The 27,740-nt window shown below is 44.6% G+C and overlaps 1 protein-coding gene across 5 annotated transcripts in view; it reads left to right on the top strand.

Annotated features, from left to right (window-relative positions):
* astn2 (astrotactin 2) overlaps nucleotides 1–27,740 on the top strand; it is a 1,598,826-nt gene that overhangs the window by 759,209 nt on the left and 811,877 nt on the right. For 3 of the 5 annotated variants that reach the window (XM_080212453.1, XM_080212455.1, XM_080212457.1), the window contains 3 exons: nucleotides 8,293–8,386; nucleotides 12,170–12,244; nucleotides 24,930–25,067. In XM_080212453.1, coding sequence (XP_080068579.1) covers nucleotides 8,293–8,386; nucleotides 12,170–12,244; nucleotides 24,930–25,067 — 307 coding nt within the window. The remainder of the gene's footprint in view (nucleotides 1–8,292; nucleotides 8,387–12,169; nucleotides 12,245–24,929; nucleotides 25,068–27,740) is intronic. The other 2 variants (XM_080212454.1, XM_080212456.1) reach the window with 1 other exon arrangement.

Genomic DNA, 27,740 nt, shown 5'->3' with positions numbered 1-27,740 from the left:
ATGAACAATGTCTGTATGGTGCAAAAGAAACAATACTTTACACTGGATACTAATACATGTGACAATAACAAATCAAATCAAGGTTCAGGTTAGGTGGATTGGTCATGGTAAATGTTTGTGGTTACAGGGATAGGGCCTGGGTAAGATACTCTTTCAGACAGTCAATACAGATTTGATGGTGTGAATGGTCTGTTTTGCAGTGTAGGGATTCGGTGCTTCGTAAGTACGGTCTTGTCCCTGGGATGAAATTCGAATCGAAGAGTGGGGATTACATGAATTGTAATTGCTCTTGTGTGGCGAAATAAGTCAACAACCTTCTGATATTTGATTCAGTTTTGCTTCCATGATGTTCACTTTATCCCTCACACTGGAATCCAGACTGGTACAATTTCCTCCGGCAATCTAGCAATTGTTCTTATAATTACGTGCCACTGACAACAATTATTGATAGCGATCACTGCATGTCTTTCAACATTGTGCAGTTGTCGGTACAAGTAATGGTTTCACCTGCACAGTCAACTCACTCAAATGTAAGTGTCAAGTTTATTCTTGGTGCTCCCAGGAGTGCAGTGTGGTCTGCAAACAGTTGTTGACCTTGCTGAGAAAAATTGTCCAAAATTGTACAAATAACATAATTGCCCCTGGCTGTGCTGCACTCAGCAAAACAATACCATGTCTCCAATGGGGGTCACTGTGCTGGAATGAATACTTTTGTCGGCTAGTTCCGTCCATCTGGTTGATGTGTATATTCTGTCGGTTTCAGTGTATGCATTCTGTCGTGTTACAGAAGGGCTAATGTTAAAGTAGGGCTTCTCAAAGGTCGTGATCCCAGAGATAAGGTTGTGCAGTCTCGTTCTCTGAGACGGCAGTGCTGCCATGGAGCTCAGACTGAAGGCGAAACGGAGTGAGGCCTTCAAATCGAGGATTTCTTTTCCCATTGATGAGTATGGCCTCATGGACCAATCAGTGAAGTCGGACTGCTACTCCCAATTAAAACCACCCCACTTTTGCGCCCCGCCCTCGCGCCTCCCCCCTCCCCGCCCTCACGCCTCCCCCCTCTCCGCCCTCGTGCCTCCCCCCTCCCCGCCCTCGCGCCTCCCTGCCCTCGCGCCTCCCCCCTCCCCGCCCTCGCGCCTCCCCCCTCCCCGCCCTCGCGCCTCCCTGCCCTCGCGCCTCCCCCCTCCCCGCCCTCGCGCCTCCCCCCCCCGCCCTCGCGCCTCCCCCCTCCCCGCCCTCGCGCCTCCCCCCTCCCCGCCCTCGCGCCTCTCCCCTCCCACTGGGCCAGTGGGCAGATGGAGTTTAATTTAGATGCGAGGTAATGCATTTTAATAGATCAAATATGACAGTGACTTTTAAGGGGTGTCTTGACAAATACATGAATAGGATGGGAATAGAGGAATATAGTCCCCAACATGGTAGGAGGCTTTAGGTCAATCGGACAGCATGGTCAGTGCAGGCTTGGAGGGCTGAAGGGCGGTTCCTCTGCTGTAATTTTCTTTGTTCTTTGTTCAAACCGGGGCAGGACCTATTTAGTTAATGGTAAGGCACTGGGGAGAGTCATAGAACAAAGCGATCTAGGGGCACAGGTTCATAGTTCCTTGAAAGTGAAGTCACAGCTGGACAGGGTGATGAAGAAGGCATTCAGCATGCTTGGTTTCATTGGTCAGAACATTGAATACAGGAGTTGGGACATCATGTTGAAGTTGTACAAGACATTGGTGAGGCCACACTTGGAATACTTTGTATGGTTCTGGTCACCTTATTGTAGAATGGATGCTATTAAACTAGAAAGAATGCAGAAAAGATTTACTCAGATGCTACCAGGCCTTGATGGTTTGAATTATAAGGAGTGGATGGATCGACTGGGACTCTTTTCCCTGCAGTGTAGAAGGCTTAGGGGTGATCTTATAGAGGTCAATAAAATAATGAGGGGCGTAGATAAGGTAAATAATTAACATCTTTTCCCAAAGGTAGAGGAGTCCAAAACTAGAGGGCATAGGTTTAAGAGGAAAGATACAAAAGGGTCCTGAGGGGCAATTTTTTCACACAGAGGTTGGTGAGTGCCAGGAGCAAGCTGCCAGAAATAGTAGCCTAGGCGGGTACAATTTTGTCTTTTAAAAAGCATTTAGACAGTTACATGGGTAAGATGGGTATACGGGAATATGGGCCAAACATGGGCATTTGGGACTAACAGTGGTTTAAAGAAAGAGACAGGCAAGGACAAGTTGGACCGAAGGGCCTATTTCCATGTGTAAACCTCTACGACAACTGTGACTGTACTGCCAAAGCACATTGTTGACTGTAAAGTACTTTGGAATGTCCTGGGATTATGGAAAGCTCTATTAAAGCAAGACTGACTTTTCATGGAATCAGAGAATCATCATAGAAACATAGAACCCTACAGTGCAGAAAGAGGCCCTTCGGCCCATCGAGTCTGCACCGAACACAATTCCACCCAGGCCCTACCCCCGTATCATACCCACTAATCCGTCTAACCTCTGCCACCCTGGATGCTAAGGGGCAATTTCTTAGCATGGCTAATCAACCTAACCCGCACATCTTTGGACTGTGGGGGGAAACCGGAGCACCCAGAGGAAACCCATGCAGACACGAGGAGAATGTGCAAACTCCACACAGACAGCGACCCGAGCCGGGAATCGAACCCAGGACCCTGGAGCTGTGAAGCAGCAGTGCCAACCACTGTACTACCATGCCACCCAAAACTGGTCATTGAAACTGATGAAATTGATTAAACCTATGTCCAGTGCCTCTGTTCAATTTGGGCCAGGAATTTTATATCATTAAGAGACCCGTGTGAAGGACCTTAGCCCAAATGTGAGATGAATAAGAGTCAGAAAGGCAGCAAGGTAAATCTGGAACTGGTGGTCAGGTGAGATTGAGCTGCTGTATATTCTGTGTTCCTGTTTTCTCTTGACTTTAAACTCATGTTGGACTGAATACACTTCACTGATTCCGTTCTTGTATTCAGTCGTGGATCATGAGTGTCGCTGGCTGGCCAGTGTTTATTGTCCACCTCTAGTTGCCCTTAAGAAGGTGATGGTGAGCTGCCTTCTTGAATCACTGCAGTCCATGTGCTGTGGGTTGCCATTTGTCATTCCCGATAAGTTATCAAAAGTAGATGGAGAGGCTGGAATGTTTGGTTAGGGATTATGTATATCCAAAGCTCTCTACACTCTAATTGGATTGAACACATTATCTGGGGCCTGGGAATAGGTTCTGCAATTGTCAGCAATGTTGCTGACAATGAGTGTAATTATGGGAAGGCGATGGCCTTGTGGCTAATGTTCTGGGGACCCGGGTTGAATCCCACCACAGCAGGTGGTGGAATTATTCAGTAAGAAAAAATCTGGAATTAGGAATCTACTGGTGACCATGAAACCATTGTCGACTGTTGGAAAAATCCATCTGGTTCACTAATGCCCTTTAGGGAAGGAAATCTGCTGTCCTTACCTGGCCTGACCTACATGTGACTCCAGAGTCACAGCAATGTGGTTGACTCTCAGCTACCCTCCAAGGGCAACTAGGGATGGGCACTAAATGCGGTAAGAAGTCTCACAACACCAGGTTAAAGTCCAACAGGTTTATTTGGTAGTAAATGCCACTAACTTTCAGGATGCTATTCCTTTGTCAGGTGAGTGGAGAGTTCTGAGCAGAAACAAGGCATATAAGGGCATACACAGTTTACAGAATACTGATTAGAATGCCAGTCTTTACAGCCAATCTGGTATTCAAGTCTTAAAGATGTAGACAATGTGAATGGAGATAGCATTACGCATAGGTTAAAGAGATGTGTATTGTCTCCACACAGGATAGTAAGTGAGATGTTGCAAGTTCAGGCAAGTCATGGGGTTACAGATAGTGTGACATGAACCCAAGATCCCGACTGAGGCCGTCCTCATGTGTGCGGAACATGGCTATCAGTTTCTGCTCAGTAACTCTGCGCTGTCGTATGCCGTGAAGGCCTCCATGGAGAACGTTTACCCGAAGATTAGAGGCTGAATGCCCATGACCACTGAAGTGTTCACCAACAGGAAGGGAACAGTCTTGCCTGGTGATTGTCGAGCGGTGTTGATTCATCCGTTGTTGTAGCGTCTGCATGGTCTCCCCAATGTACCATGCTTCGGGACATCCTTTCTTGCAGCATATTAGGTAGACAACATTGGCTGAGCTGCAAGAGTGTGTGCTGTGTTTTAACCTGGTGTTGTGAGATTTCTTTCTGTGTTTACCCCAGTCCAACGCCGGCATCTCCACATCATCACTAAATGCTGGGCAGCCAACGACGCCAATGTCCCACATATGAATATATATTAAAAAAAACCTCACGTATTCAGTGTTTAAGCTATCATCTCTCCAAGATAAAGTTGGTACTGGATCCCTGTTCTTGCATCTGTCTGTGAGTCATGAAGCAGCAGTGTTACTGTAAAGAAAGACGGGAACATTCATTGCTGACTCTTTACTCACAGCACACCTCATATGAATATAGTGTTCACTTAGCGAAACACGGGTTGGCAGTGATAAATGGGTCACTTGCAGATCTGTACCATGATCAAATTAATCATTGTATAGAAATGATATCAGCACAATGGCATTGAAGGCTCAATTTTCCTCTTCTTTAGCTCAGTTAGATTTTTAATATTGTCTTGGCCAAACAGCCTTGGTAAATGTAGATATCAAAAAAATATTCTATTCCAGCTCTCTTGAAGCTTTTCTAATATGTTGTTATATTTCCTTCAGCATTGTCCCATGTGTGCTTTGTTTTTTTGTTATGAATTGTAATATTCGTACCAAATGACAGGTCGTAAATCAGTGCTTCCAGATTTCTAGGACAAAGACCAGAACTTTTAATCTTTAATATTAGATCAGGTTTAAGGTGTGAATATTTCATGAGTCCAAAGCTACCGTGTATCTATCATTACCGGCCCTTCTTGAGACTTGGGGGTCGGAATTGGATTTTCTTGAGTCAGGTAAGAAAGCAAAAGCTGTCTGATACATGTTGACAGGAGGTTACTGTGCTTGATTTCAGTACAAAGCCGTCCTTAATTAAGCTGTGTACAGTTTTGGCCACCCTATTATAGAAAGGATATTATTAAAACTAAAAGGAGCGCAGAGAACATTTACTAGGATGCTACCAGTACTTAATCGTTTGAGTTATAAAGAGGGGCTGGAGAGACTGGAACTTTCTTCCCTGGAGCGTAGGAGGCTTAGGGGTGACCTTATAGAGGTCTACACAATAATGAAGGGCACAGATCAGCGGGAGAGTCAATACATTTTCCCAAAGGTCGGGGAGTCTAAAACTAGAAGTCATAGGTTTAAGGTGAGCGGGGAGAGATACAAAAGGATCCAGAGGGGCAATCTTTTCACATAGAGGGTGGTTGGTGAGTGTTTGCAATAAACTGCCAGAGGTAGTAGTAGAGGCGGGTACAATTTTGTCTTTCAAAAAGCGTTTAGACAGTTACATGGGTAAGATGGGCATAGAGGGATATGGACTGAACATGGACAATTGGGACTAACTTAATGGTTAAAAAAAGAGGCAGCCTGGACAAGTTGGGCCGAAGGGCCTGTTTCTATGCTGTAAACCTCTATGATTCTATGACTTTAAGCTGTGTTATGCCTGAAGGTTTGAGTGAGGAAAGTGCTTTATTTCCTCCTTTTTGAAGCACATGACCTTTCCAGTGTGTGCTTCTGTTTGAACCCAGCTCAGGCAGGAAGGTGATGGTTTCCATCTGTTCCTTGTTAAGGGTCACAGGGGAGATGAGCTCTGCCAGCTTCAGTTCAGTTCTCAGCAGAGGAGATCCCAAGGTGTGAAATGAGGATGAATTTAACACCAATTGGCAGTGTCACTGCCAGGGACCAATCGAGACAGAGTCCAGGTGTATAAATGTCACAGCGATGCAGTGGGATTGTGCTTCTTCTCAGATTTGTTACTCATTTTCAAGGCAGTCAGGTGCATTCTCTCATTATTCTCCCGCAGGTACATTTGGCATACTGGAGGCCTGGCTGAGTTCCAAATTAAATGGTACCCAGTCAGAAGCCAGAGATTTAATCCAGGGCCTGCTAAAACTTAACTTAATCGCAGGTTAAATTCGCTGATTCTGGGGGTTGTGATCCATAACTTTCCAGACAGGGTTCAAACTCGAAAAAACAAAATCAAAGCTCTCAAATAACCCTGCTTGTGTTCTCCTTTTTTTGACTTGATTTGATTTATTATTGTCACATGTATTGACATACTGTGAAAAGTATTGTTTCTTGCAAGCGAAACAGATAAAACACACCATTCATAGAGAAGGAAACGAGAGAGTGCGGAATGTATTGTTAGAGTCATAGGGTGCAGAGAAAGATCAACTTAATGCAAGGTAAGTCCATTCAAAGGTCTTGACAGCAGCAGGAAAGAAGCTGTCCTTGAGTTGGTTGATACATGACCTCAGGCTTTTGTATCTTTTTCCCAAAGAAAGAAAGTGGAAGAGAGAATGTTCGGGATGCATGGGATCCTTAATTATGCTACTTGCTTTGCCAGGGCAGTGGGAAGTGGTGATAGAGTCAGTGGATGGGAGGCTGGTTTGCATGATGGGTTGGGCTACATTCACGACCTTTTGTAGTTCCTTGTGGTCTTGGACAGGAGCCATATCAAGCTGTGATACAAGCAGAAAGAAAGTTTTCTATGGTGCAGAGAGTCATAGCTGACATGCCAAATTTCTTAGTCTTCTGAGAAAGTAGAGGCGTTGGTGGGCTTTTTTAACTGTAGTGTCGGCATGGGGGGACCAGGACAGGCTGTTGGTGATCTGAACACCTAAAAACCTGAAGCTCTCGACCCTTTCTACTTCACTCCGTTATGTACACAGGGGCATGTTCTCCTTTACGCTTCCTGAAGTTGATGACAATCTCCTTCGTTTTGTTGACATTGAGGAAGAGATTATTGTTGCCACACTGGTTCACCAGATTCTCCTGTAAGCATTTTATTGTCATATTTCTTGTATAGAGCGCAAGAAATATTTTTCACTGCATATCAATACATGTGACAATAACAAATCAAATCAAAAAGACACTCTTTGATTCTTCAGTCTAGGATGCCCTACAAAAAGGAAACGGGTGGCACAGTGGTAGGCACTGCTGCCTCACAGTGCCAGGAACCCGGGTTCAAATCCGACCTCAGGTCACTGTCTGTGTGGAGTTAGCGTGTCCTACTCGTGTCTGTTTGGCTTTCCTTTGGGTGCCCTGGTTTTCCCCCATGCCGCGAAGATGTGCTGGTTAGGTTGATTGGCCAAGATAAATTGTCTCTTAGTGTTAGGAGGATTTGTAGGGTAAATACAAGGGTTTCGAGGATATGGCCCATGTGGGATTGTTGTCAGTACAAGTTTGGGGGCTGAATGGCCGCCTCCTGCCTTGTAGGGAGTCTATGAAATAGCATTTAGTTAATGGTGCTCGTAGTCATCTGTTACATAATAGTTTTGTAACCAGAAGATTCAAATTTAATTTAAAACTCATCAATCCATAATGCAGATTGTAACATGATAAGGAAATGATGGGGAATGGCTCTGGATGAATTGCTTTTGCAGAGAGTGGGCACAGGCACAATGAGCTAAATGGCCTCTCCCTGTTCTGTAACCATTCTGTGATTCTATTCTATGAACTGAAGTGGAGAGAGTGTTCCTCTTGTAATAAGATACAATTGGAAAAGTCATATGGAATTGCGTTAGTATGGCAAAAAACCCCAAAATGTTTAAGTTGATTTATTAGTGTCACAAGTAGGCTTACATTAACACTGCAGTGAAGCTACTGTGAAAATCCCCTCGCCGCCACACTCCGATGGCTGTTCGGGTACACTGATGGGTGTGGCTAATGCAACTAACCAGCATGTCTTTGGACTGTGGGAGGAAACCAGAGCACCTGGGGGAAATCCATGCAGACACGAGGAGAATGTGCAAACTCCACATTGCCAGTCATCCAAAGCTGGAATTGAACCTGGGTCCTGCTGTGAGATAGCAGCACTAACAAATGTGCCACCTTGTTGCCCCTACTGTGTCACCGTGCAAGGAAGTTTTTAGTTAAGGAAGTGATATGAATAAAGCATATGTGATGTTGAAATTAAATGTAAATGAATTTCAGAAGTGAATAACTTTGACTTGTTGAGATTGAATCAAACCATCAGAGAATGAAGTGTGACAGATGCTTCGAACTGAAGGCCGTGTCTTTCGTTTGGGTGGGGAGAACGGCATGTTACGATATTGACACCTTGGTTTACTGAATCTCAGTTCAATTTTTGTTCTTTTGCAGGTGAATGTGGCTGTCATGATGGTTACTCTCCAGATCCAATCCACAAACATCTTTGTGTCAGAACTGACTGGGGACAAAATGAAGGGTTAGTTCGGTAAATGAAGATCAACAAGTATGTGGTGTATGTTACATAGATTGTAAGCGATCCATGTCCTATGAGAAATTCTGCATTAAAAAAAAAATGCTGGCATTGTAAACAGCAGGAACTGATGGCAAAATATTGTGGCAGCCCTCATATTTGGCTGTTTCTACATTGTTGTTTAGCACTGTGGAATCCCCACAGTGAAGAAGGAGACCATTCAGAACATCGAGTGTGCAGTGATCACAATCCCACCCAGGCCCTTTTCCTGTAACCCCTGTAATTTAGTGTGCCAATTCCCCTGACATTAAGGGTCAATTTAGCATGGCCAATCAACCTAACCTATGCATATTTGGACTGTGGGAGGAAAGCAGAGTACCTGGAGGAAACCCATGCAGACATGAGGATAATGTGCAAACTCCACATAGATAGTGACCTGAGGCCAGAATTGAACCCGGGTCCCTGGCACTATGAGGCAACAGTGCTCACCACTGTGCTGCCCCATTTCGTGCCATCCATTTTGATTATTGATGTTTGGACCATTACTCTAGCATTTACAGATTTGAAATCTGTTGCTGTTCTCCTGCAAGCTTTTTGGGCGCAAACTAATGACAAATTACATGGAATTTTACAACACAGAAATTGGTCATTCTGCAAAACTGGTCTATGCATATCTTTATTGCCTATGGAAACCTCCTTCCATTTTACTTTGTTTATTAAGAGTATTTATTAGTATCGCAAGTAGGCTCACGTTAACACTACAATTAAGTTACTGTGAAAATCACCCAGTCACCACTCTGGCGCTGGTATGCTGAGGGAGAATTTTAGCGTGGCCAATGCACCTAACCAGCACATCTTTCAGACTGTAGGAGGAAACTGAAGCACCTGGAGGAAACCCACGCAGACATGGTGAGAACATGCAGACACCGCATCGATAGTTCCCATAGACCTGAATTGAAGCCAGGTCCCTGGCAATATGAGGCAGCAGTGCTAACCACTGTGCCACCCTTTATTATTTTATCAACATATCCTTCTGCTGCTCTCTTCTTCATACACTTACTGAGCTTCTCTTTAAATGTATCCATGCTATTCACCTCAACCACTCCAAATGGCAACAGGTTCTTCATCCTCATCACTCAATGAGTTAAGGTTTCCTGCATTTCTTTTTTGGGTTTATTAGTGACTATCTTTTGTAAAAAAAATTGTCCAGTTACGCACTTCCTCAGGAGTGGAAACATCCAAACATTCCCTTTATGTTTAATCTATCTAACCCCTGCTTGGTTAGGTGCTTCAGCCATGCTAAATTACCACTTAATGTCAAGGGTATTAACGGGGTACATGTGTGGGGTGATGGGGATAGGGCCTGGGTGGGATTGTTGTAGGAGCAGGCTCGATGGGCTGAATGGCCTCCTTCCGCAGTGTCAGGCTTCTTTGGTTCTTCTATGGTGGATTTTGAAGCCCTCTTAGTCTTTTTTTTTTCAAGAGAAAAAGAGGCCCAGTCTGTTCCATCTTTGCCCTACTACCCTCGTTTTTGTATCATAGTTGTTAAAGATTTAGCTGGAATCGTCTGGCCCTTCCCACCGGCTGCATCTTCCAGACCCTCCGAACCGAATGGACCTGACCACTCATTGCTTGGGGCATGGCATTAGTTTTTGAGTGCCATCTCAGTGCTTCTACCAGGAACCAGATAGGCAAATTACTCCCATTTCTTAACAAAGAACAGTTTGCTTTTCTGATATTCTCCATTGATGCCATGGGTCGCAAATTGACGGAACCTGCTCCCAACTATAGAAAGTCAGCTCACGTAGTGATTTGCAAGATTGTTAACCATGTGATTGCTTTCCGAGGCATTTCGTCATACCAAAATATTTATATTTAATTTAATGATAAATTCTTGGTCTGTAGTGTGTGCTGTAAGGGAAAGCAAGCATGAAGCATAAATATTGGCGTCGCTTTTTATTGTCTCTTCGGCAGTTTACATTTGAATATATATATGATAAAATCATTTCCATTTATCTTTTGACATGCTGAAACTGGGAGGTAATGATCCATTAGGTATCCTTGTTCTCTGTAAGGCCATTTCCTCATCAATGCTGTCAGTTTTTCAATGGGTTAATGTGAAAATGCAAACAAAAGACATTTGATACATTTATGGGTGGCACAGTGGTTAGCACTGCTGCCTCAAAGCACTGGGGACCCAGGTTCAATTCCGACCTTGGGTGACTGTGTAGAGTTTGCATGTTCTTCCCATGTCTGCTTGGGTTTTCTCCAGGTGCTCCTGTTTCCTCCCACACTCCAAAGATGTGCAGGTTAGGTTTATTGGCCATGCTCAATTGCCTCTTACTGTCAGTGAGATTAGCAGGATAAATATGTAGCATTATGGGGATCGGGCCTGGGTGGGATTGTTGTTGGTGCAGGCTTGATGGGTTAAATGGCTTCTTTCTGCACTGGAGGGATTTTACAATTTAGGAATTTCTGTGAATGGTTGTCATACACCATTGCCTGCCATGGATTAAGTTGTCTGCGGGGATTCAAACTAAAGTAAACCTGTTAGTAAAATTCCTCTGTTCTCGCTAATCATTTGCAGAACCAAAGGTTGTAGATTTGACCCCTATGTCTTGCCATATTAGTCAGGCCAACAGTTAGACCTTTAGCCAAGGAGGAGGAAAATTAGCCTAACTTCCTTCCAACTAATAAGTATAGGTAGGCATTGTCAGGTGAGAGGAAAGTGAGCTCTCTGTGACCCACTCTGTTATCAAACAGTCCACAGATAGCCTGAGGAGCAGGGGAGCGGGTTGGTGGTGTAATTTTAAGGTCCCAGAAAACTGGTGGATTGGGGTTGGATGAGATGTAAAAAAGAAATTTTGTCTCAAACCCAACATGCCTGCGAGGCACCCACTTCCCGGTTTAATGGAGGTGGACAATCACCCTGCTCCTTGGAGATGGGTGTTCACCATGAGTCAGTCTGGGGTAGTCACATTTGACAGGTCCCATTGTGGCCAGCCAGTTTTTCCAGGTTGCAGGTAACCCAGCAACCCATGAGAGCTTTGGGGAAAGGGGAAGTGCTTTTACAGCAGTGCTTGTGGTCCAGGAGTAAAAGAGTACTTGCCCCACCTCAGGTCACCTCATGCCTGGGATTAGAATTCCTTCTGTTCAGCATCCAAAGTCCCTCCTGCCCCAGGATCACATTCCCTCCTGCCTCTAACACATTATGCCCCGTTCCTGCAGCTACAGGCTCTTTATCAGGACCTACGACCTACTCCGAAGTGTTCCCTCCCCACCCAACCCCAACTTGAAGCCAAGCCTGTCAGTCAGGCTAATTTTATTCAGGGGTCCTATCAAAACAAATGCATACTGTGTAGTTGAATCTTAGCAATTGAAACTCCACCCTATTACTCAATATCCAAACCATGAATGCAAATTGTGCTTCATGTAGAAATATAGAAACCCTTCAGTGCAAATGGAGCCCATTCAGCCCATTGAGTCCGCACCAATGACAATCCCAACCAGCCCCATTCCCCATAACCCCAAATATTCATCCCGCTAATCCCTCTAACCTACATATTCCAAGGCACTAGGATCAATTTAACATAGCCAGTGCATCCAATCTGCACATCTTTGGACTGTGGGAGGAAACCCATGCAGACAAAAGGAGAATGTACACAGACATGATTCTACGATTCTGTGTATTCTTAGTACATAGTGATCAGTTCAGTGATTACATTTGGAACAATCAAATGTTCCTTGCTGTTCAGTTATTTTCTAACCTGTATTTAATTGTCACTGCTGTTTCTGCAGACCCTGGCCGTATACGACGCTGGAAAGAGGGTATGACCTTGTGACAGGAGATCAGGCACCAGAAAAGATATTTCGGTAAATAAAAGTGATCTTCTTTCATCAACTTTCTCTTTTTCTGCTGCGGTAACTTCTTAATGAGGAGCTCAGCTGAACCAGAATGCACCATATCATAAGTTGTCTATGTTATACTCATTGGTGGACTGGTATGTCAGCTCTTGTTGAATTTGGGGATCCTTTGGGGGTGTCTTCATTTTCAAAGTGAACTAAGTTTCATAGCTCCCTATGTAAAACTAGTTATAACTAAGCGCTACTCACCACTAAGTCGATAGTTACATTTTGGAAAGATGTGCAGAGAGCAGGAGTGAAAAAGCAATTGCTATCTGATGTACATTGATGTGTTTGATTTTGTTACAATGTCTATCCTTTGTGAAGCTGAATTGTGCCTGAAGGTGCAAAGGGTTTGAGTGAAGAAGTGCTTTATTCCTTTCCTTTTAAACCACACAGCATTTCCAATGCCCACTTTTGTTTTAATCCATCTTAAACGAGAAGGTGATGGTTTCCATCAATTTCCCCTTCTGCTGCTGCAGTAACTTATTAATGAGAAGTGGTTGTGATATTAGCCAATCCTCTTAATGTATAGCACACTAAAACCAGAATGCACCAGGTTTAAGTTATATATCTATAATAACTCTAGGAGTAGGCTGTGAAAGAACCATGCTTTTATTGCGCAAAATAAAAATAAACAACAATCTTGAGCCCATGGTGAACACAACAGGCCCCAACCAGGGCTAAAAGGATAATGGATCCTCTCAGAGTCTTGCTTTATTCAGGGCTTGGTATGCGAACTCCACTTGGTTGGCTACTTACCATTCCCCAGGAAGCTTGTATTCAATGAGCCCAACTGGGAGGTCAGTTGATGGTTCCCCATGCAGATCATTGGGGTTATCACAGTATCTTACACTCATTTATGGACAGGTATGTGGGTCCTTGTTGAATTTAGGGATCCTTTGAGGATTATAGAAACCCTCCAGTGCAGAAGGAAACAATTTGGCCCATTGAGTCTGCACTGACCACAATCCCACCCAATTCCATCCCCACTTATTTACCCTGCTAGTCCCTCTGACAAGGGCCAATCAACCTAACCCATACATCTTTGGACTCTGGGAGGAAACCTGAGCACCTAGAGGAAGCCCACACAGACACAAGGAGAATGTGCAAACTCCACACACAGTGATCCAAGGTGAGAATTGTACCCGGGTCCTTGGCGCTGTGAGGCAGCAATGCTAACCACTGTGCCACTCTCAAATTCTAAGTGAACTGAGTTTCATAACTCACTAAATGAAACTTTGTAAGTTTTTTATGTTTATTCATGGGACATGGGTGTCACTGGCTGGCCAGCATTTATTGCCCATCCCTGGTTGCCCTTGGAGGGCAGTTGAGAGTCAACCACTTTGCTGTGGCTCTGGAGTCACATGTGGGCCAGACCACGTAAGGATGGCAGATTTCTCTCCCTAAAGGGCATTAGCAAACCAGATGGGCTTTTCTGACAATCAGCAATGGTCTTCAGTTTATTCTTTATTCCAGACTTATTTTGTTGAATTCAAATTCTGCCATCAGCTGTGGCGGGATCGAACCAGGGTCTCCAAAACATTAGCTGAGCTTCTGGGTTAATAGTCGAGCGATAATACCATTAGGCCGTTGCCTCCCCACTAAATACGACTCACCACTAAGTTGGTAGTTACATTTTGGGAAGACATGGGGAGAGCTGCAGTGGGAAATTTGATGTGGGGATGCCGGCGTTGGACTGGGGTAAACACAGTAAGAAGTCTGACAACACCAGGTTTAAGTCCAACCGACTTATTTGATAGTAAACTCACTAGCTTTCGAGGTTAAACTCTTTGTCAGGTGAATGGCCAGTACTCTCCGTTCACCTGACGAAGAGTTTAACCTCGAAAACTTGTGAGTTTACTATCAAATAAATTGGTTGGACTTAAACCTGGTGTTGTCAGACTTCTTACTGTGGGAAATTTGACACAGAGTATGGGATTAAAGCATATTGCTCGAGCAGAGGATTCGTTACTGTGTATTTAACTTGTGCCAAAACTATCACAGAAGTATGTCTGGTCACGACCGTAGAAATTACAAATGTTTTAATTGATCACCATTGGCATCCCTTCATCATTCTTTGGGGATGGGATGAAAGAGAAACATTTTTATAACTGCTAGTTGTTTTAAGTTATTATTTTATAAACAGCTTAAAGGATTTCCTATGACTTTACTCATAGGAAACTAGTAAAACACTTTGATAATACAGAGTATTTTTACCATGTAAAGCACAATGCACTGCTCCGTTGAGATGTTTACTCCTGTGGTAGGGTTTAAACTGTACTTATCTTAGGTTGTCACTTTAAGTCTAATTGCTGTCAATAAGCATATCTTGAGGTGAATTGATTTTGGCAAGTCTTTGGAATATAAAGTGGTGGTAAATAGTTACAGATCTAATGCCTTTTTTGAAACGTTTCTGATAGTTTAGAAGTACTGAGAAGCACTGCTACCTCACAGCGCCAAGGACTCAGGTTCAATTCCGGCCTTGGGTTACTGTGTGGAGTTTACACTTTCTCCCCGGGTCTGCAGGTTAGGTGGATTGGCAGGCTAAATTGCTGCTTTGTGTCCAAAGACGTGTAGGTTATTTTCAAGTTTATTTATTTCTTTCGCAAGTAATCTTACATTAACACTGGAATGAAGTTACTGTGGAAATCCCCTAGTCACCACATTCCAGTGCCTGTTTGAGTACGCTGAGGGAGAATTTAGCATGGCAAATGCACCTAACTAGCATGCCTTTCAGATTGTGAGAGGAAACTGGAGCACCCAGAGAAAACCCACACAGACATGGGGAGAATATACAGACTCCGCACAGACAATTACCCAAGCTGGGAATCGAACCTGGTTAGTGGTTAGTGAGTGCTAACTCCTCATCTGGTTTACTAATGCCCTTTAGGGAGAGAAATCTGCCATCCTTATGTGGTCTGGCCCGCATGTGACTCCAGAGCCACAGCAAAGTGGTTGACTCTCAACTGCCCTCCAAGGACAACCAGGGATGGGCAATAAATGCTGGCCAGCCAGTGAGATAGAGCCTGGGTAGGATGCTCTGTTGGAGAGTCGGTGCAGACTTGATGGGCCAAATGGCCTCCTTCTGCACTGTAGGAATTCTCTGATACACGAAATGTGACAGATGTTGATTAGAAAAAAACCCCATCTCCAGATGGAGGTTGGCTCAGCCTCAGAGCAATGTCAAACATTAACTCAGTTATCCACAAGCCTCTCCATCACTCCAATGCTCATTCAACTACTTTGGATTCATGAGGTGACAACTAATCAGTCTAGCGTAACAGTACAAGATAGCAAATAAAGTGTGTTTTGCTGCTGCCAGATGTCTTTGACTATGGGCTGCAGTTTCAAATACGTTGCTTTTTTCCATGCGGATAGTGACAGTCTGAACGTTTGGACTTGGAAACAACCAGTCACCAGCCCTTGAGTCTGGTCTTAGAATTAAGCCATTACTGTCAGTTACCTTCAGTCTCGCTCCTCCTTCCAAGTCCCATTCCCTATCTCGATTTGGACATGATCAAATCTAACTGTTCAATACATATCAGGAGAGATGATGGCCTAGTGGTGTTATCACTAGACTGTTAATCCAGAAAGTCAGCTAATGTTCTGAGGTGTCGGGTTCGAATCCCGCCACAGCAGAAAGTGGAATTTGAATTCAATAAAAAAAAATCTGGAATTAAGAATCTACTGATGACCATGAGACCATTGCCAACTGTCAGGAAAGACCCAGCTGGTTCACCATTGTCCTTTAGAGAAGGAAACCTGCTGTTCTTACTTGGTCTGGCCTCCACGTGGGATTAGCAGGGTCAGTATGTGGGGTTACGGCTATAGGGCCAGGGTAAGATGCTCTGTCGAAGTGTCAGTGCTGACGCAATGGGCTGAATGGCCCCTGTTTGCCAGCAGTGTGGTTCACTCTGAACTCTCATTCAAGGGCAGCTGGAGGTGGGTGATAAACGCTGGCCAGCCCTTGTTTCATGAATGAATAAAAAAAAATTCAAAGCGGTAAATGTAGGTAACAGATGGAGGGAGAATAAAACAAATGAAATGTTAACTTTTAAGTTGAGAGATTTTGAAATAGTGAGGTGAGACCAAACTTCAGATCAGCCCAACGCACATTAGCTGATGCCTTTTCTGATTGTGGCCACCATAACGACACTGTGATGATCCTGTTTGTAGGATTCATGTTCTGATTGTTGGTTGCTCCTGTTGCTGGTGATTAAAAATGGATTTCACTGTGTTGTCTTAACAACTCGAAATTCACTATCTGTCTCTGTCCATCCCCCCCAGCTTTCGCTCATATGCTAATTAATGAAATAAATGAGTGCACTAGGAAAAACAGATGGTGTACCCCTCTTGCAGTCTGGAGAGCAGTAAATGTAGCCATACAATCATTCACAATGGAACTGCTAACTCCTCAACCATGTCACATCTGCACCACAACTAAAGGGAATTTTAGGTGACGCGGAAGGTGGAATTTAGATGCTTCCAGCTGCTTTACTGGCAACAGTTGAAATCTGGATTGACGTTTTCAGTGCGTTTAGACATCTGCGAATATGAGCCGATGCAATATTGGAAACTTAAATGAAATGCTTACTGCAAAATACTTGTGTTCGTGAACGAAGCTTGTTTGCTTGCTTAATGAGCATTTAATTTGATGGGCGGCACGGTGGTTAGCACTGCTGCCTCACAGCGCCAGGGACACGGATTCGATTCTCGGCTTGGATCACTGTCGATGTGGAGTTTGCATGTTCCCCCTGTGTCTGTGTGGGTTTCCTCCGGGTGCTCCGGTTTCCTCCCACAGTCCAAAGATGTGAGGGTTAGGTGGATTGGTCATGCTAAATTGCTCCTCAGTGTCAGGAGGACTAGCTCGGTTAAATGCATGGCGTTATGGGGACAGGGCCTGGGTGGAATTGTGGTCAGCGCAGACTCGATGGGCCGAATGCCTCCCTTCTGCACTGTAGGATTCTACAAATTCACTGTTAATAACAAAGTGGATCCTCTGTGCTACTATTCACAGTATTTATAGAATGCAGCACTTTTTCAGAGATGGGAGCAATTTAATGTACAACTCATCATTGAGCTGGTGAAATGTGTTCCCCATCATGTCTTGCGGATGTTGCATGGTTCAAATGACATTAACAGGCGTGGCTTCAAATCAACTTGGAGGCTAATTGGATTCATGCCAACAAGAAATTACAAGGTTTTTTTAAAAAACATAGAAACAGAAAATAGAAGCAGGAGTTGGCCATTTGGCTCTTTGAACTTGCTCTGCCATTCATTTTGATCGTGGTTGATCATTGAATTCATAGAATCCCTACAGTACAGAAGGAGGCCCTATTCGCGCAACCCCACACACTTACCCTGCTAATCCCCTGACACTAAGGGTTAATTTAGCATGGTTCATCAACCTAAACCCGCACATCTTTGGGCTGTGGGGTGGAAACCATAGCACCCAGAGGAAACCCACACAGGCATGGGGAGAATGTGCAAACTCCACACAGACGGTGACCCAAGGCTAGAATTCAGTCTGGGTTCCTGGTGCTGTGAGGCAGCAGTGCTAACCACTGTGCCACCGTGATCAATATCCTGATCCTTCTCCCTGCCAAATCTCTTTATCCCCAAAACTTGTACTAATGTAAAATACTTATTTACTCTGAAATATTTTCTTCAAAGTTAATCAAGTGTGAGAGATTTGATGAAAGTTGCACATTGACAGATTTTGGAGACATTATTGCATGCTAAAGATTTGTGTTAGTGAGCTTTGTGGAGAAGTCGAAGAGTGTGGCAGAGATATTATAGAATTGTAGAATCCCTACAGTGTAGAAGGCGACCATTCAGCCCATCGAGTCTGCACTGACTCTTCAACAGGGAATCTTACCCTGGCTCTATGGCCATAATCCCACTAATCCATGTATCCTGGGACACTAAGGGCAATGGCCAATCCACCTTGCCTATGCATCTTTGGACTGTGGGAGGAGACCAGAGGAAATCCACACAGACACAGCGAGAAAATGCAAACTCCACACTGACAGTCACTGAAGGCCGGAATTGAATCCAGCCCCTGGTGCTGTAAGGCAACAGTGCTGTCACCTGTGCCACCCCATATACCACTTGTATCTGTGGTTTTCTCAATTGCAGCCATTAGCATTATAATTCAGCTGGTCAGCTGTGGTATTTTTTGCTAATTCATGGGATATGGCCACAACTAGAAAGGTCAATATTTATTGGACATCTCTAAATTACCCTCAGGAAGTTGATGTGAAGATACCAATGCTTGATCAGAGCTGCGCATTAGAATTGTACTTCCACACGTTGTTCCTTTGTTTAAGAAGGGTAGCGAGGATAATCCAGGTAATTACAGGCCAGTGAGTCTTACATCAGTGGTAGGGAAATTATGGGAGAGGATTCTTCAAGACAGGATTTATTCCAACTTGGAAATAAGTGAACACATTAGCAAGAGGCAACATGGTTTTATGAAGGGGTAGCCGTGTCTCACTAACTTTATCGAGTTTTTTGAAGAAATGATGAAGATGGTTGATGAGGGTAGGGCAATGGATGTTGTCTACATGGACTTCAGTAAGGCCTTTGAGGAGGTCTGTCAAGGCAGACTGGCGCAGAAGGTGAAGTTTCATGGGATCAAATGTGAGCCGGCAAGGAGGCTACAAAACTGGCTCGATCAAAGAAGGTAGAGGGTAGCAATGAAGGATGTGTTTCTGAATGGAGGGCTGTGACAAGTGGTGTTCCTCAGGGATCAGTACTGGGACCTTTTCCTATAACTTGTTTAATTAGGTAAGTTTGTGGACGACACAAAGGTTGGCGGATTTGCGGATAGTGATGAGAACCATCAGAGGATACAGCAGGATATAGATTGGTTGGAGACTTGGGCGGAGAGATGACAGGCGGAGTTTAATATGTGAGGGATTGTATTTTGGAAGGTCTAATACAGATAGGAAATGTACAGCAAATGGCAAAACCCTTAAGAGTATTGATAGGTAGAGGGATCTGGGTGTTCAGGTACACTGGTCGCTAAAAGTGGCAATGCAGGTGGAGAAGATAGTCAAGAAGGTATACAGCATGCTTGCCTTCATCGGCTGTGGTGTTGAGTTTAAAAATTGGCAAGTCATTTTGCAGCTTTATAGAACATTAGTTAGGCCGCACTTGGAATATTGTGTTCAATTCTGGCCACCACACTACTAGAAGGATGTGGAGGCTTTGGAGAGGATGCAGAAAGATTTACCAGGATGTTGCCTGGTATGGAGGCCATTAGCTATGAGGAAAGGTTGGAGAAACTTGGCTTATTCTCACTGGAACAACAGAGGCTGAGTGGTGACCTGATAGAAGTTTACAAGATTATGAGAGGCATGGACTGAGTGATAGTCAGAAGCTTTTTCCCAGGGTAGAAGAGTGAGTTACTAGGGGGCATAGGTGTAAGGTGTGAAGGGCAAGGTTTGAAGGAGAGACAGGGTTTTTTCACAGAGGGTGGTGGGTGCGTGGAACTCGCTGCCTGGGGACGTAGTGGAAGCAGATACGATAGTGACTTTCAAGGGGTGTCTTGACAAATACATGAATAGGATGAGGATAGAGGGATATCTTCCCCGGAAGAGTCGGAGATTTTAGTTCAGATGGGCAGCAGGCTGGTGCAGGTTTGGAGGACCGAAGGGTCTGTTCCTTTGCTATAATGTTCTTTGTCATTTGTTGCCAGGCGGTGACCGGTTACACATTCCAAAGCCAGACAGTGTGTGACTTTAAGTAAAAGCAGAATATAGCTATTCACAAATCATCAGATATGTGATGAGAATTGTGCAATGGAAAATTTCTCAAACTATTTTCCTCTAAACTCTTGACTTGTCTTCACATGAGAGGGACGAAGTATTCTGGAAAATTGAGCTGTCGGAAGGTGACCGTTACCTTTCCTCATTTGCTAAAATTTGTACATGAAGTAATGGAAAACTTCAAAGGAAGTTCCACACCTTTTTGATCTATTCCTGGATTAGAAAGAAAAACCTTTGAATGTCATGTAGCATCTGCTAGCGTTTATGGTTTATGATGAAAGTCTGGAAAGATCAGATGAAATTAGATTTCTGCTCTTCAAAGAGCAATAATATATTAATGTCGCTTTATTTTCTTGACTGTATTCCTTCTTTCATTCTAAATTGTTGTTGTTTGGACTGGATTTATATGAATAGACGTCGGACTTTTTGAGAGGAAAACTCCTTTTTTTATTCTCATTTTCTTCTTTTGAGACTTTCTAACATAGACTATCTTTCACCACAAGAATTAAACACCAATGCTAGGTTAAAGCTCCAATGTAATACCGAGGGTGGGGGATTATCTGGTAGCAGAGGCAACTCTCCGTTAGCCGGTGGCAGGATCTTCTGGTCTTACCATTGTCTGCAGCACGTAACTGTCCCGTCGCTGGGGATCCCACCACAGTGGTCACCTTCGGACCCGCTGGTGGGAAGGGCAGGAAAATCTGGCCGCGAGTTGGTTCCATTGTTGATAGTGGATCAAACCGACAAGTAGATCAAATGAGGTGGCATAGTGGTTAGCGTTGCTTCCTCACAGCGCCAAGGACCCGGGCTCGATTCCCAGCTTGGGTCACTGTCTGTGTGGAGTCTGTGCATTCTCCCCATGTCTGCATGGGCTTCCTTCGGATGCTTCAGTTTCCTTCCACAGCCCCAAGATGTGCGTGTTAGTTGATTGGCCATGCTGAATTGACCCTAGTGTCAGGGGTTAGCAGTGTAAATGTGTGGGGTTAAGGGGATAGGACTGAGGTGGGATTGTAATCAGTACAGACTTGATGGGCTGAATGGCCTCCTTCTGCACTGCAGGGATTCTATGATCCCATTGTTTATTTTGTACTGATGGTTGAACTTAATGTTGAAGATGCTACAGTATAATCCAAGAAGAATTTTTATGGTGTTGTGGCCAATATTATTCCCTGAACAAGCAGCGCCAGTAAAAAAAAACATATTTTTCATCACAGTTCATGGGTGGCACGTGGTTAGTATTGCTGCCTCACAACGCCAGAGACCTGGATTCAATTCCAGCCTTGGGTAACTGTATAGAGTTTGCATGGGTTTCCTTTGGGTGCTCTGGGTTTCTCCCACAGTCCAAAGATGTACGGGTTAGCTTGATCAACCATGCTCAATTGCCCGTTAATATCAGGGGGTTTAACAGGGTAAATATATGGGATTACAGAGATGGGGATTGGGTGGGATTATTGTTGGTGCAGGCTCGATGGACCAAATGGCCTCTTTCTGCACTGCATGGATTCTATGATTCATGGCATTCTGATATGCTGAAAGTAGCTTTTGTTATAAGTGATTAGCTGTTTGGGAACCACTTGGGACTTCACTGAAGGATGTAACAAGATAATATGGCCATGAAACTTGGCTCTTAACTGGATTTGCGGTGCTACAACTGCAGCTTTGCTTGCAAAACGTCTAGGTCCCTGTTCACACTTCTGGAGGTAGTTGGACATGACGTCATTTCAGAGAGGGCATTAGTGCACACGACGTATCCATTGGCCAGAGGAACGCAGAGTACATTTGCAACAAGCTGGTCTTGCAGGAAATTTGCCTGAACTTTTGTGGCAGCCTCCAGACGCACAGTGACTTCTGTTTGTGCTGTAATGGAAGCTGAAACAGATTGAGTTGGCCAGTGTTTCCATGCTGGGAACAATTAGCTTGAAGCTGTGCACGAAACCCTGTGCCAAGCCAGTGCCAGGCTCATTTATGCTCATTGAAACTGACCACAAGGTTTTTGGCAGGAATTTCGTCTTGTACACTCATTGGTTTTTCCTCTGTTGGCAGCCCCTGAGCATTGTAACTCAGATTTTCTTGCTTAAGAATGATGGCATTTTGAAGTTTACAAGCTAATAAGATGCAAAGCACAGGCACCCAAATTGGATTAAAACCGTGTTACCTTGAAGCCATCAAGCTTGCGTAACTGGTCCGTATCCCTTCTCATTCCATGCTGAATCCCAAAAATAATGGCAGGCTTTGTCGTACAATCAATATGTGCATTAGCAAGACGTGACGAGGACACCACACAAGACAGCTTAGCACCACAGTAGACCAGCTAACTGGGCAGGGCTTCCATTAGCTGACGTTCTGTAGAGCTATGGTACTCTTGTCCCCTGTCTTGGGTGTGGGTCACTCATGCCCTGGTGCAAATCCCACCTCTAAGCAGTCCTTTAAAATAAGCGTGGGGATGGGGGCAGTTTTCCAGCCCCATTTACTGACGATATAAAACCCATTATGGCTGGAAACTCTTGTGAAATAGGATTAATAAGGGGAGAGCAATGGAGAGATCTCAGAATGATTTCATGCCCGGCTGCCTGCTGGTGATACCATTAGGTTCACACCCAGTGAATTTGATTACCATGGATTAGCATATATTTAAATATTCAGAACAGGCTTTACACCACTGCTTCTGGTGACCACCTTGAGGTTGAGGAGGTCAGTGTAGCCCCCATGTGATAAGGCACATGGTGCACTGCCCTGACAGTGCCAAGCTGGCAGTGAACCAGGTTGGGATTGGCAATGGTAGGGCATATAGGGGACAAGGAATATAAGGGCAGGGTACATAGGGTCAGATCATATAGTGGGTAGGACATTTTGGGGGCGGGGGGGGCATACTGGGGACAGGGCAGGCAGTGGTGAGGCAGGCACAGGTGGGGCCCAGTGTATCAGGGTTCAAAGTTGGCGAGGCTGATAGGCAACCTCATAGTACTCGCTTCATTTGGGAAGGATGGGGGATGTTGATGCCCTGAAACCAATAGTGGGAGTGGGGTGGGATTGGACTGCCTGAAGATGTGAGGCTGGCAAAAAGGGAAGGGGGTCTTTAACAATAATTTGAAATTGGACACCCAATCTCTGTGGAGCCAACCTCGCCAGCATCTTAAGCCTCGTCCCTGACAATGATGGCACAAAACGTGCCCCACCACCACCACCTCCACCGCCACCCACACCCACCCCCAAACTTGAAAATGGCACAGTGTCACAAGATCTGGAGAGAAAATCAGCTTGCTCTGGAGGGAAACACACCAGCTTTCATTCAGAACTTTGCCATCTCTTGAGAATTCTGCCCACTGTGCCAGTATCTGAACCGATGAATGGGAGGGCGAGTGATAATGATTCTTCTTTGCTTTCTTCCTGTTCTCCGCCTATTCCTCTTCCACCACTGCCTGGTCAGTGTTCAGTTCTTGGGTATCTGAAAAGAAAAGGCACAAGGGTTGTGTTGAGAAGAGCATGGAAAGAAAAGTCAGAAGTGGAACCTTACACCACCTGCAGTGGAGAGCAAGGCTTAGGTCCACCTGCATGTGTCAGTGCATTTGATGATGTGAATGATATGGCCATTGTGGTTGAATAGTTGGCAGTGTGTGAGTATGAGTCTTGTGGCAGTTAGTGATGTGATGTGGCGTGATGCATTGAGCCGTGTGAGAGTCTGGTGTTGTGGTTGGTGATATACGACATTTAAAGATGTGTTCCCTGACCTTAGCCACCAGTGTGAACTTTTGATGGCATTGCATCCATACCTTCAGGATGAAACTCCCTGCAATGATCACTACAGCTGTCTAGCCCCACTGCTTACGCACAGATTGCCTCATGAATATCCTGGTCCTCTGATCACAGAGGACACCTCTCCTCTTCACCTCTTGTACCAAGGTCTCCAGCGCAGTATTGGAAAAAGGTGGAGCCCGCTCTCTATCAATCTTCTGTCTTTCCCAGGCCAGAATCCATTGTAGAATGACTTCCAGTACCTCTGCCAACCAGTCTGCAATATCTAAAGGGGAAATGCACCTCCCGTTTAGGCAGTGCTGACGAGCTTTGCTTTTTTTTTAAAAAAAATTTATTCCATCCAAAAAAAACTAAATTCAGATTGAATCCAATTTCATGGCCCCCACCAGAGAGAGACAAACAAGATCCAGGCTGACAGGATGAAGCGTTGTACCTCATCCTGGGCTTGATCTGACACTTTATCTTAGCCCAAAGGCTGAGATGGCTTTGAAAAAATGCACCAGGCGACGCCTCGGTTGGATCTCACCGGTTATCCTAGCCTGGGAGATCAACCTGCCTAATCATTGACTGCCCCCTAGCCTGAGAGACCAACCTACCTGATCATTGACTCTAACCTGCCAGGTTGGCCTCCTGATTTTTCACCAGCTATTCAGAGGCACAGCCACACAACTTCACTTCAGCGCTACGACACACTGCGATCTTTAAATTCAGCAGCTGCCTGGATCAGTAGCAAGAAGTCTCACAACATCAGGTTAAAGTCCAACAGGTTTATTTGGCAGCAAAAGCCCCTAGCTTTTGGAGCGCTGCCCCTTCGTCAGGTGAGTGGGAATTCTGTTCCCAAACAGGGCATATAAGGACACAAACTCAATTTACAAAATAATGATTGGAATGATAGACCAAATTCCAATCATTATTTTGTAAATTGAGTTTGTGTCTTTATATGCCTTGTTTGTGAACAGAATTCCCACTCACCTAATGAAGGAGCAGCGCTCCGAAAGCTAATGGCTTTTGCTACCAAATAGACTTGTCGGACTTTACTCACCCCTCCACCGCCCCCCACCCCATTGGTTTCAGCTCCAATCCAATTCTGTGGCCTGCGTATTTAATTAGCTTCTTTCTCTTTGCAGGTCGACCTACAGCCTGGGTCAAGGCTTGTGGCTGCCAGTCAGTAAGAGCTTTGTTGTCCCTCCGGTGGAGTTGTCTATCAGGCCTTTGGCCAGCTGCAAGACTGATGTGCTAGTCACAGAGGACACGGGGGAGGTCAGGTAAGATAACCGATTACAGGCACAAGATGGAGGGATAAGGACATTTTAATTGCGCTGATGCGATTGTATCGTCCGGAAATCAAATTAGGAAAACATTTGGCAGCTGTTATTTTTAATTCATCGAATTCACGGAACAATTTGCTGTGTGATGGATGTTGCCATTTATCTGTTTGTTCAATTTTCTAATGTGGCATTCTATCATTTTCTGTGACATGAATATTAAATTAGGACAGCCATTTACTCTTTCAGAATAAATTGTTATTTCTGCTGCACTTGTGGTATTGTCAAGTTCCATCAACAGTGTGAAAAGTTTCAGGGTTTTTTTGTGGGGGAGGTGGCAACAATTTTGATGATCGATGCTTACTTCTTAATTCTTTTAGTACAGTAAGAATTCTCACAACACCAGGTTGAAGTCCAACAGTTTTATTTGGAATCACGAGCTTTCGGAGCACTGCCCCTTCATCAGGTGAGTCACCTTAAGAAGGAGCAGCAGTCTGAAAGCTTGTGATTCCAAATGGACTTCAACCTGGTGTTCTTACTGCGCCAATGCTGGCATCTCCACATCTTAATTCTTTCGTTAAACCTTTTGTTTTTTTCACACTTTTTACCCCCTAGTTTTGCCTTCTGTATCTCAGTTTCCCCTCGTAAGTGGGTGCTTTCTTCTTACAAAGTTCACCTTTCTCCTTATTTCTGGGTAAAAGTAATTACACCTGTCAGATAGCAAAGCAGAAAATCTTTCTGATAAAGGCGAAACACTTCAGATGTTAGAAATCTGCAGTAAAAACAGAAAATGCTGGACTATCTCAGCAGGTCTGGCAGCATTTGTGGAGAGAGAGAAACAGCTAATATTTAGAATGTTTTAGAAGGTCATATGGATTTGAAACATTCACTCTCTTTCACCTGCCACAGATTTGGGCAGACCTACCAGGTGGGATTTGCTGCACCCATATCGTTCAGAACTTGGAGGCACTGACCGTCAGAGTGCCAAGATTTCATTTAATCCAGAGATCCCATCCAAACGAGGCCTGACCCATTATCAGGCCAGACATATTGCAGGAGGAATCTGGCACTGCTGACCTAAGGCAATGGCCCCCGGCAGACAGTGGGAGCAGGAATTAGGGGATGACCAAGGTTGCGGAGACCCAAGGAGTCTTTGTGGGACTCGGGAAGAGCAGTCCAGTTCCTCCTGGCGTAGGTCGAATTCTGAAAACAGTATTAACAAGGCCTGTTCCAGTTAAGTGTTGTTTCCTGCTGCAAGCCTGTCAGCAGGTGTTGTTTCTGTTGTGAGCTCAGTGGGCTTTCATAATGAAAGTAGACCTGAGTCTGCCTGTACAGAGAGCAACAGTCAACTTGAAAGTGGAGTAGCATTTATGGATGGCATGGTGGCACAGTGGTTAGCACTGCTGCCTCACGGCGCTGGGTTCAATTCCAGCCTCGGGTCACTGCGTGTGGAGTTTGCAGATTCTTCCCGTGTCTGCATGGTTTTCCACCAGGCCTTCCGGTTTCCTCCCATAGTCCAAAGATGTGCGGGTTAGGTGGATTGGCCATGATCATTATTTATTTATTAATTATTGTCACACGTATTAACATACAGTGGAAAGTATTTTTTCTTGCGTGCTATACAGACAAAGCATACCACTCATAGAGAAGGAAAGGAGAGGGTACAGAATGTTGTTTTACAATCACAGCTAGCGTGCAGAGTAAGGTCAACTTAATGCAAGATAAGTCCATTCAAAAGCCTGATGGCAGCAGAAAAGAGGCTGTTCTTGAGTCGGTTGCGATGTGACCTCAGGCTTTTGTATCTTTTTCCTGACGAAAGAAGGTGGAAGAGGGAATGTCCAGGGTGCTTGGGGTCCTTGATTATGCTGGCTGCTTTTCCAAACCAGCGGGAAGTGTAGACAGTGTCAATGGACGGGGAACTGGTTTTTGTCCGTTCGTGTGAGGGGGATTAGTGGGATAAATATGTAGAATTACGATTCAGTGCAAGCTTGTTGGGCCAAATGGCCTCCCTCGGCATTGTAGGGAGTCCATGATTTGGTGCGAATGGTACAATCTCAGCCTGGCAAGTTGACTCAGCCATTTTATACCCCCTGGCATGCACCATTCTCACTCGGCTAGTGCATGTGAATAGCAGCTACTATTTCCCACTCCGAGGACTTCCATCCATCCAGGAGGGCTAAACCAAAAGGAACCAAATGGTAGGAAGTTACAAAAAGAGATAGAAAGAAAGGTTAACTGGGTCATCTTGGGCCATTATGAAGTTACTCATCCTCAACTAGGATAAACAAGATAAACCCTCCATCATAAAACCAGAAGATCATTCTTTTCTGCTGTGTGGTATCTCAAGGAAAACAGAAATAACAAGTTTAGGAACATGGGCTACATAAAGGGTGACAAACATAGTGTGATTTTTTTTCTTTGTGAGCTTAAACTCACCAAAATCTCATTTGCAAGCCCACAATGTTTGTTACAGTTCACCACTTCAACCCTGCACAATTAATTATCTTTTCCTTTTGTGTAATTCATGTAAATGATTAGATACTCAGCTTGGCTATTGTTGACCCTGTTGCTGTCTCATTTGCTGAGGTGTAGATGGGAGTGTTCCATTTCTTCCTCTTAATGAGATTTCACTTTTGTGTGAAAATCATTTCCATCTTCTAATTGCGTACATAC

This window comes from Carcharhinus amblyrhynchos, chromosome 25 (genome assembly GCF_965287045.1).
Source record: "Carcharhinus amblyrhynchos chromosome 25, sCarAmb.v2.hapA, whole genome shotgun sequence".
NCBI lineage: Eukaryota > Metazoa > Chordata > Chondrichthyes > Carcharhiniformes > Carcharhinidae > Carcharhinus > Carcharhinus amblyrhynchos.
Note: the sequence above shows the minus strand (reverse complement) of the source record. Positions and strands in the feature narration are given on the sequence as shown.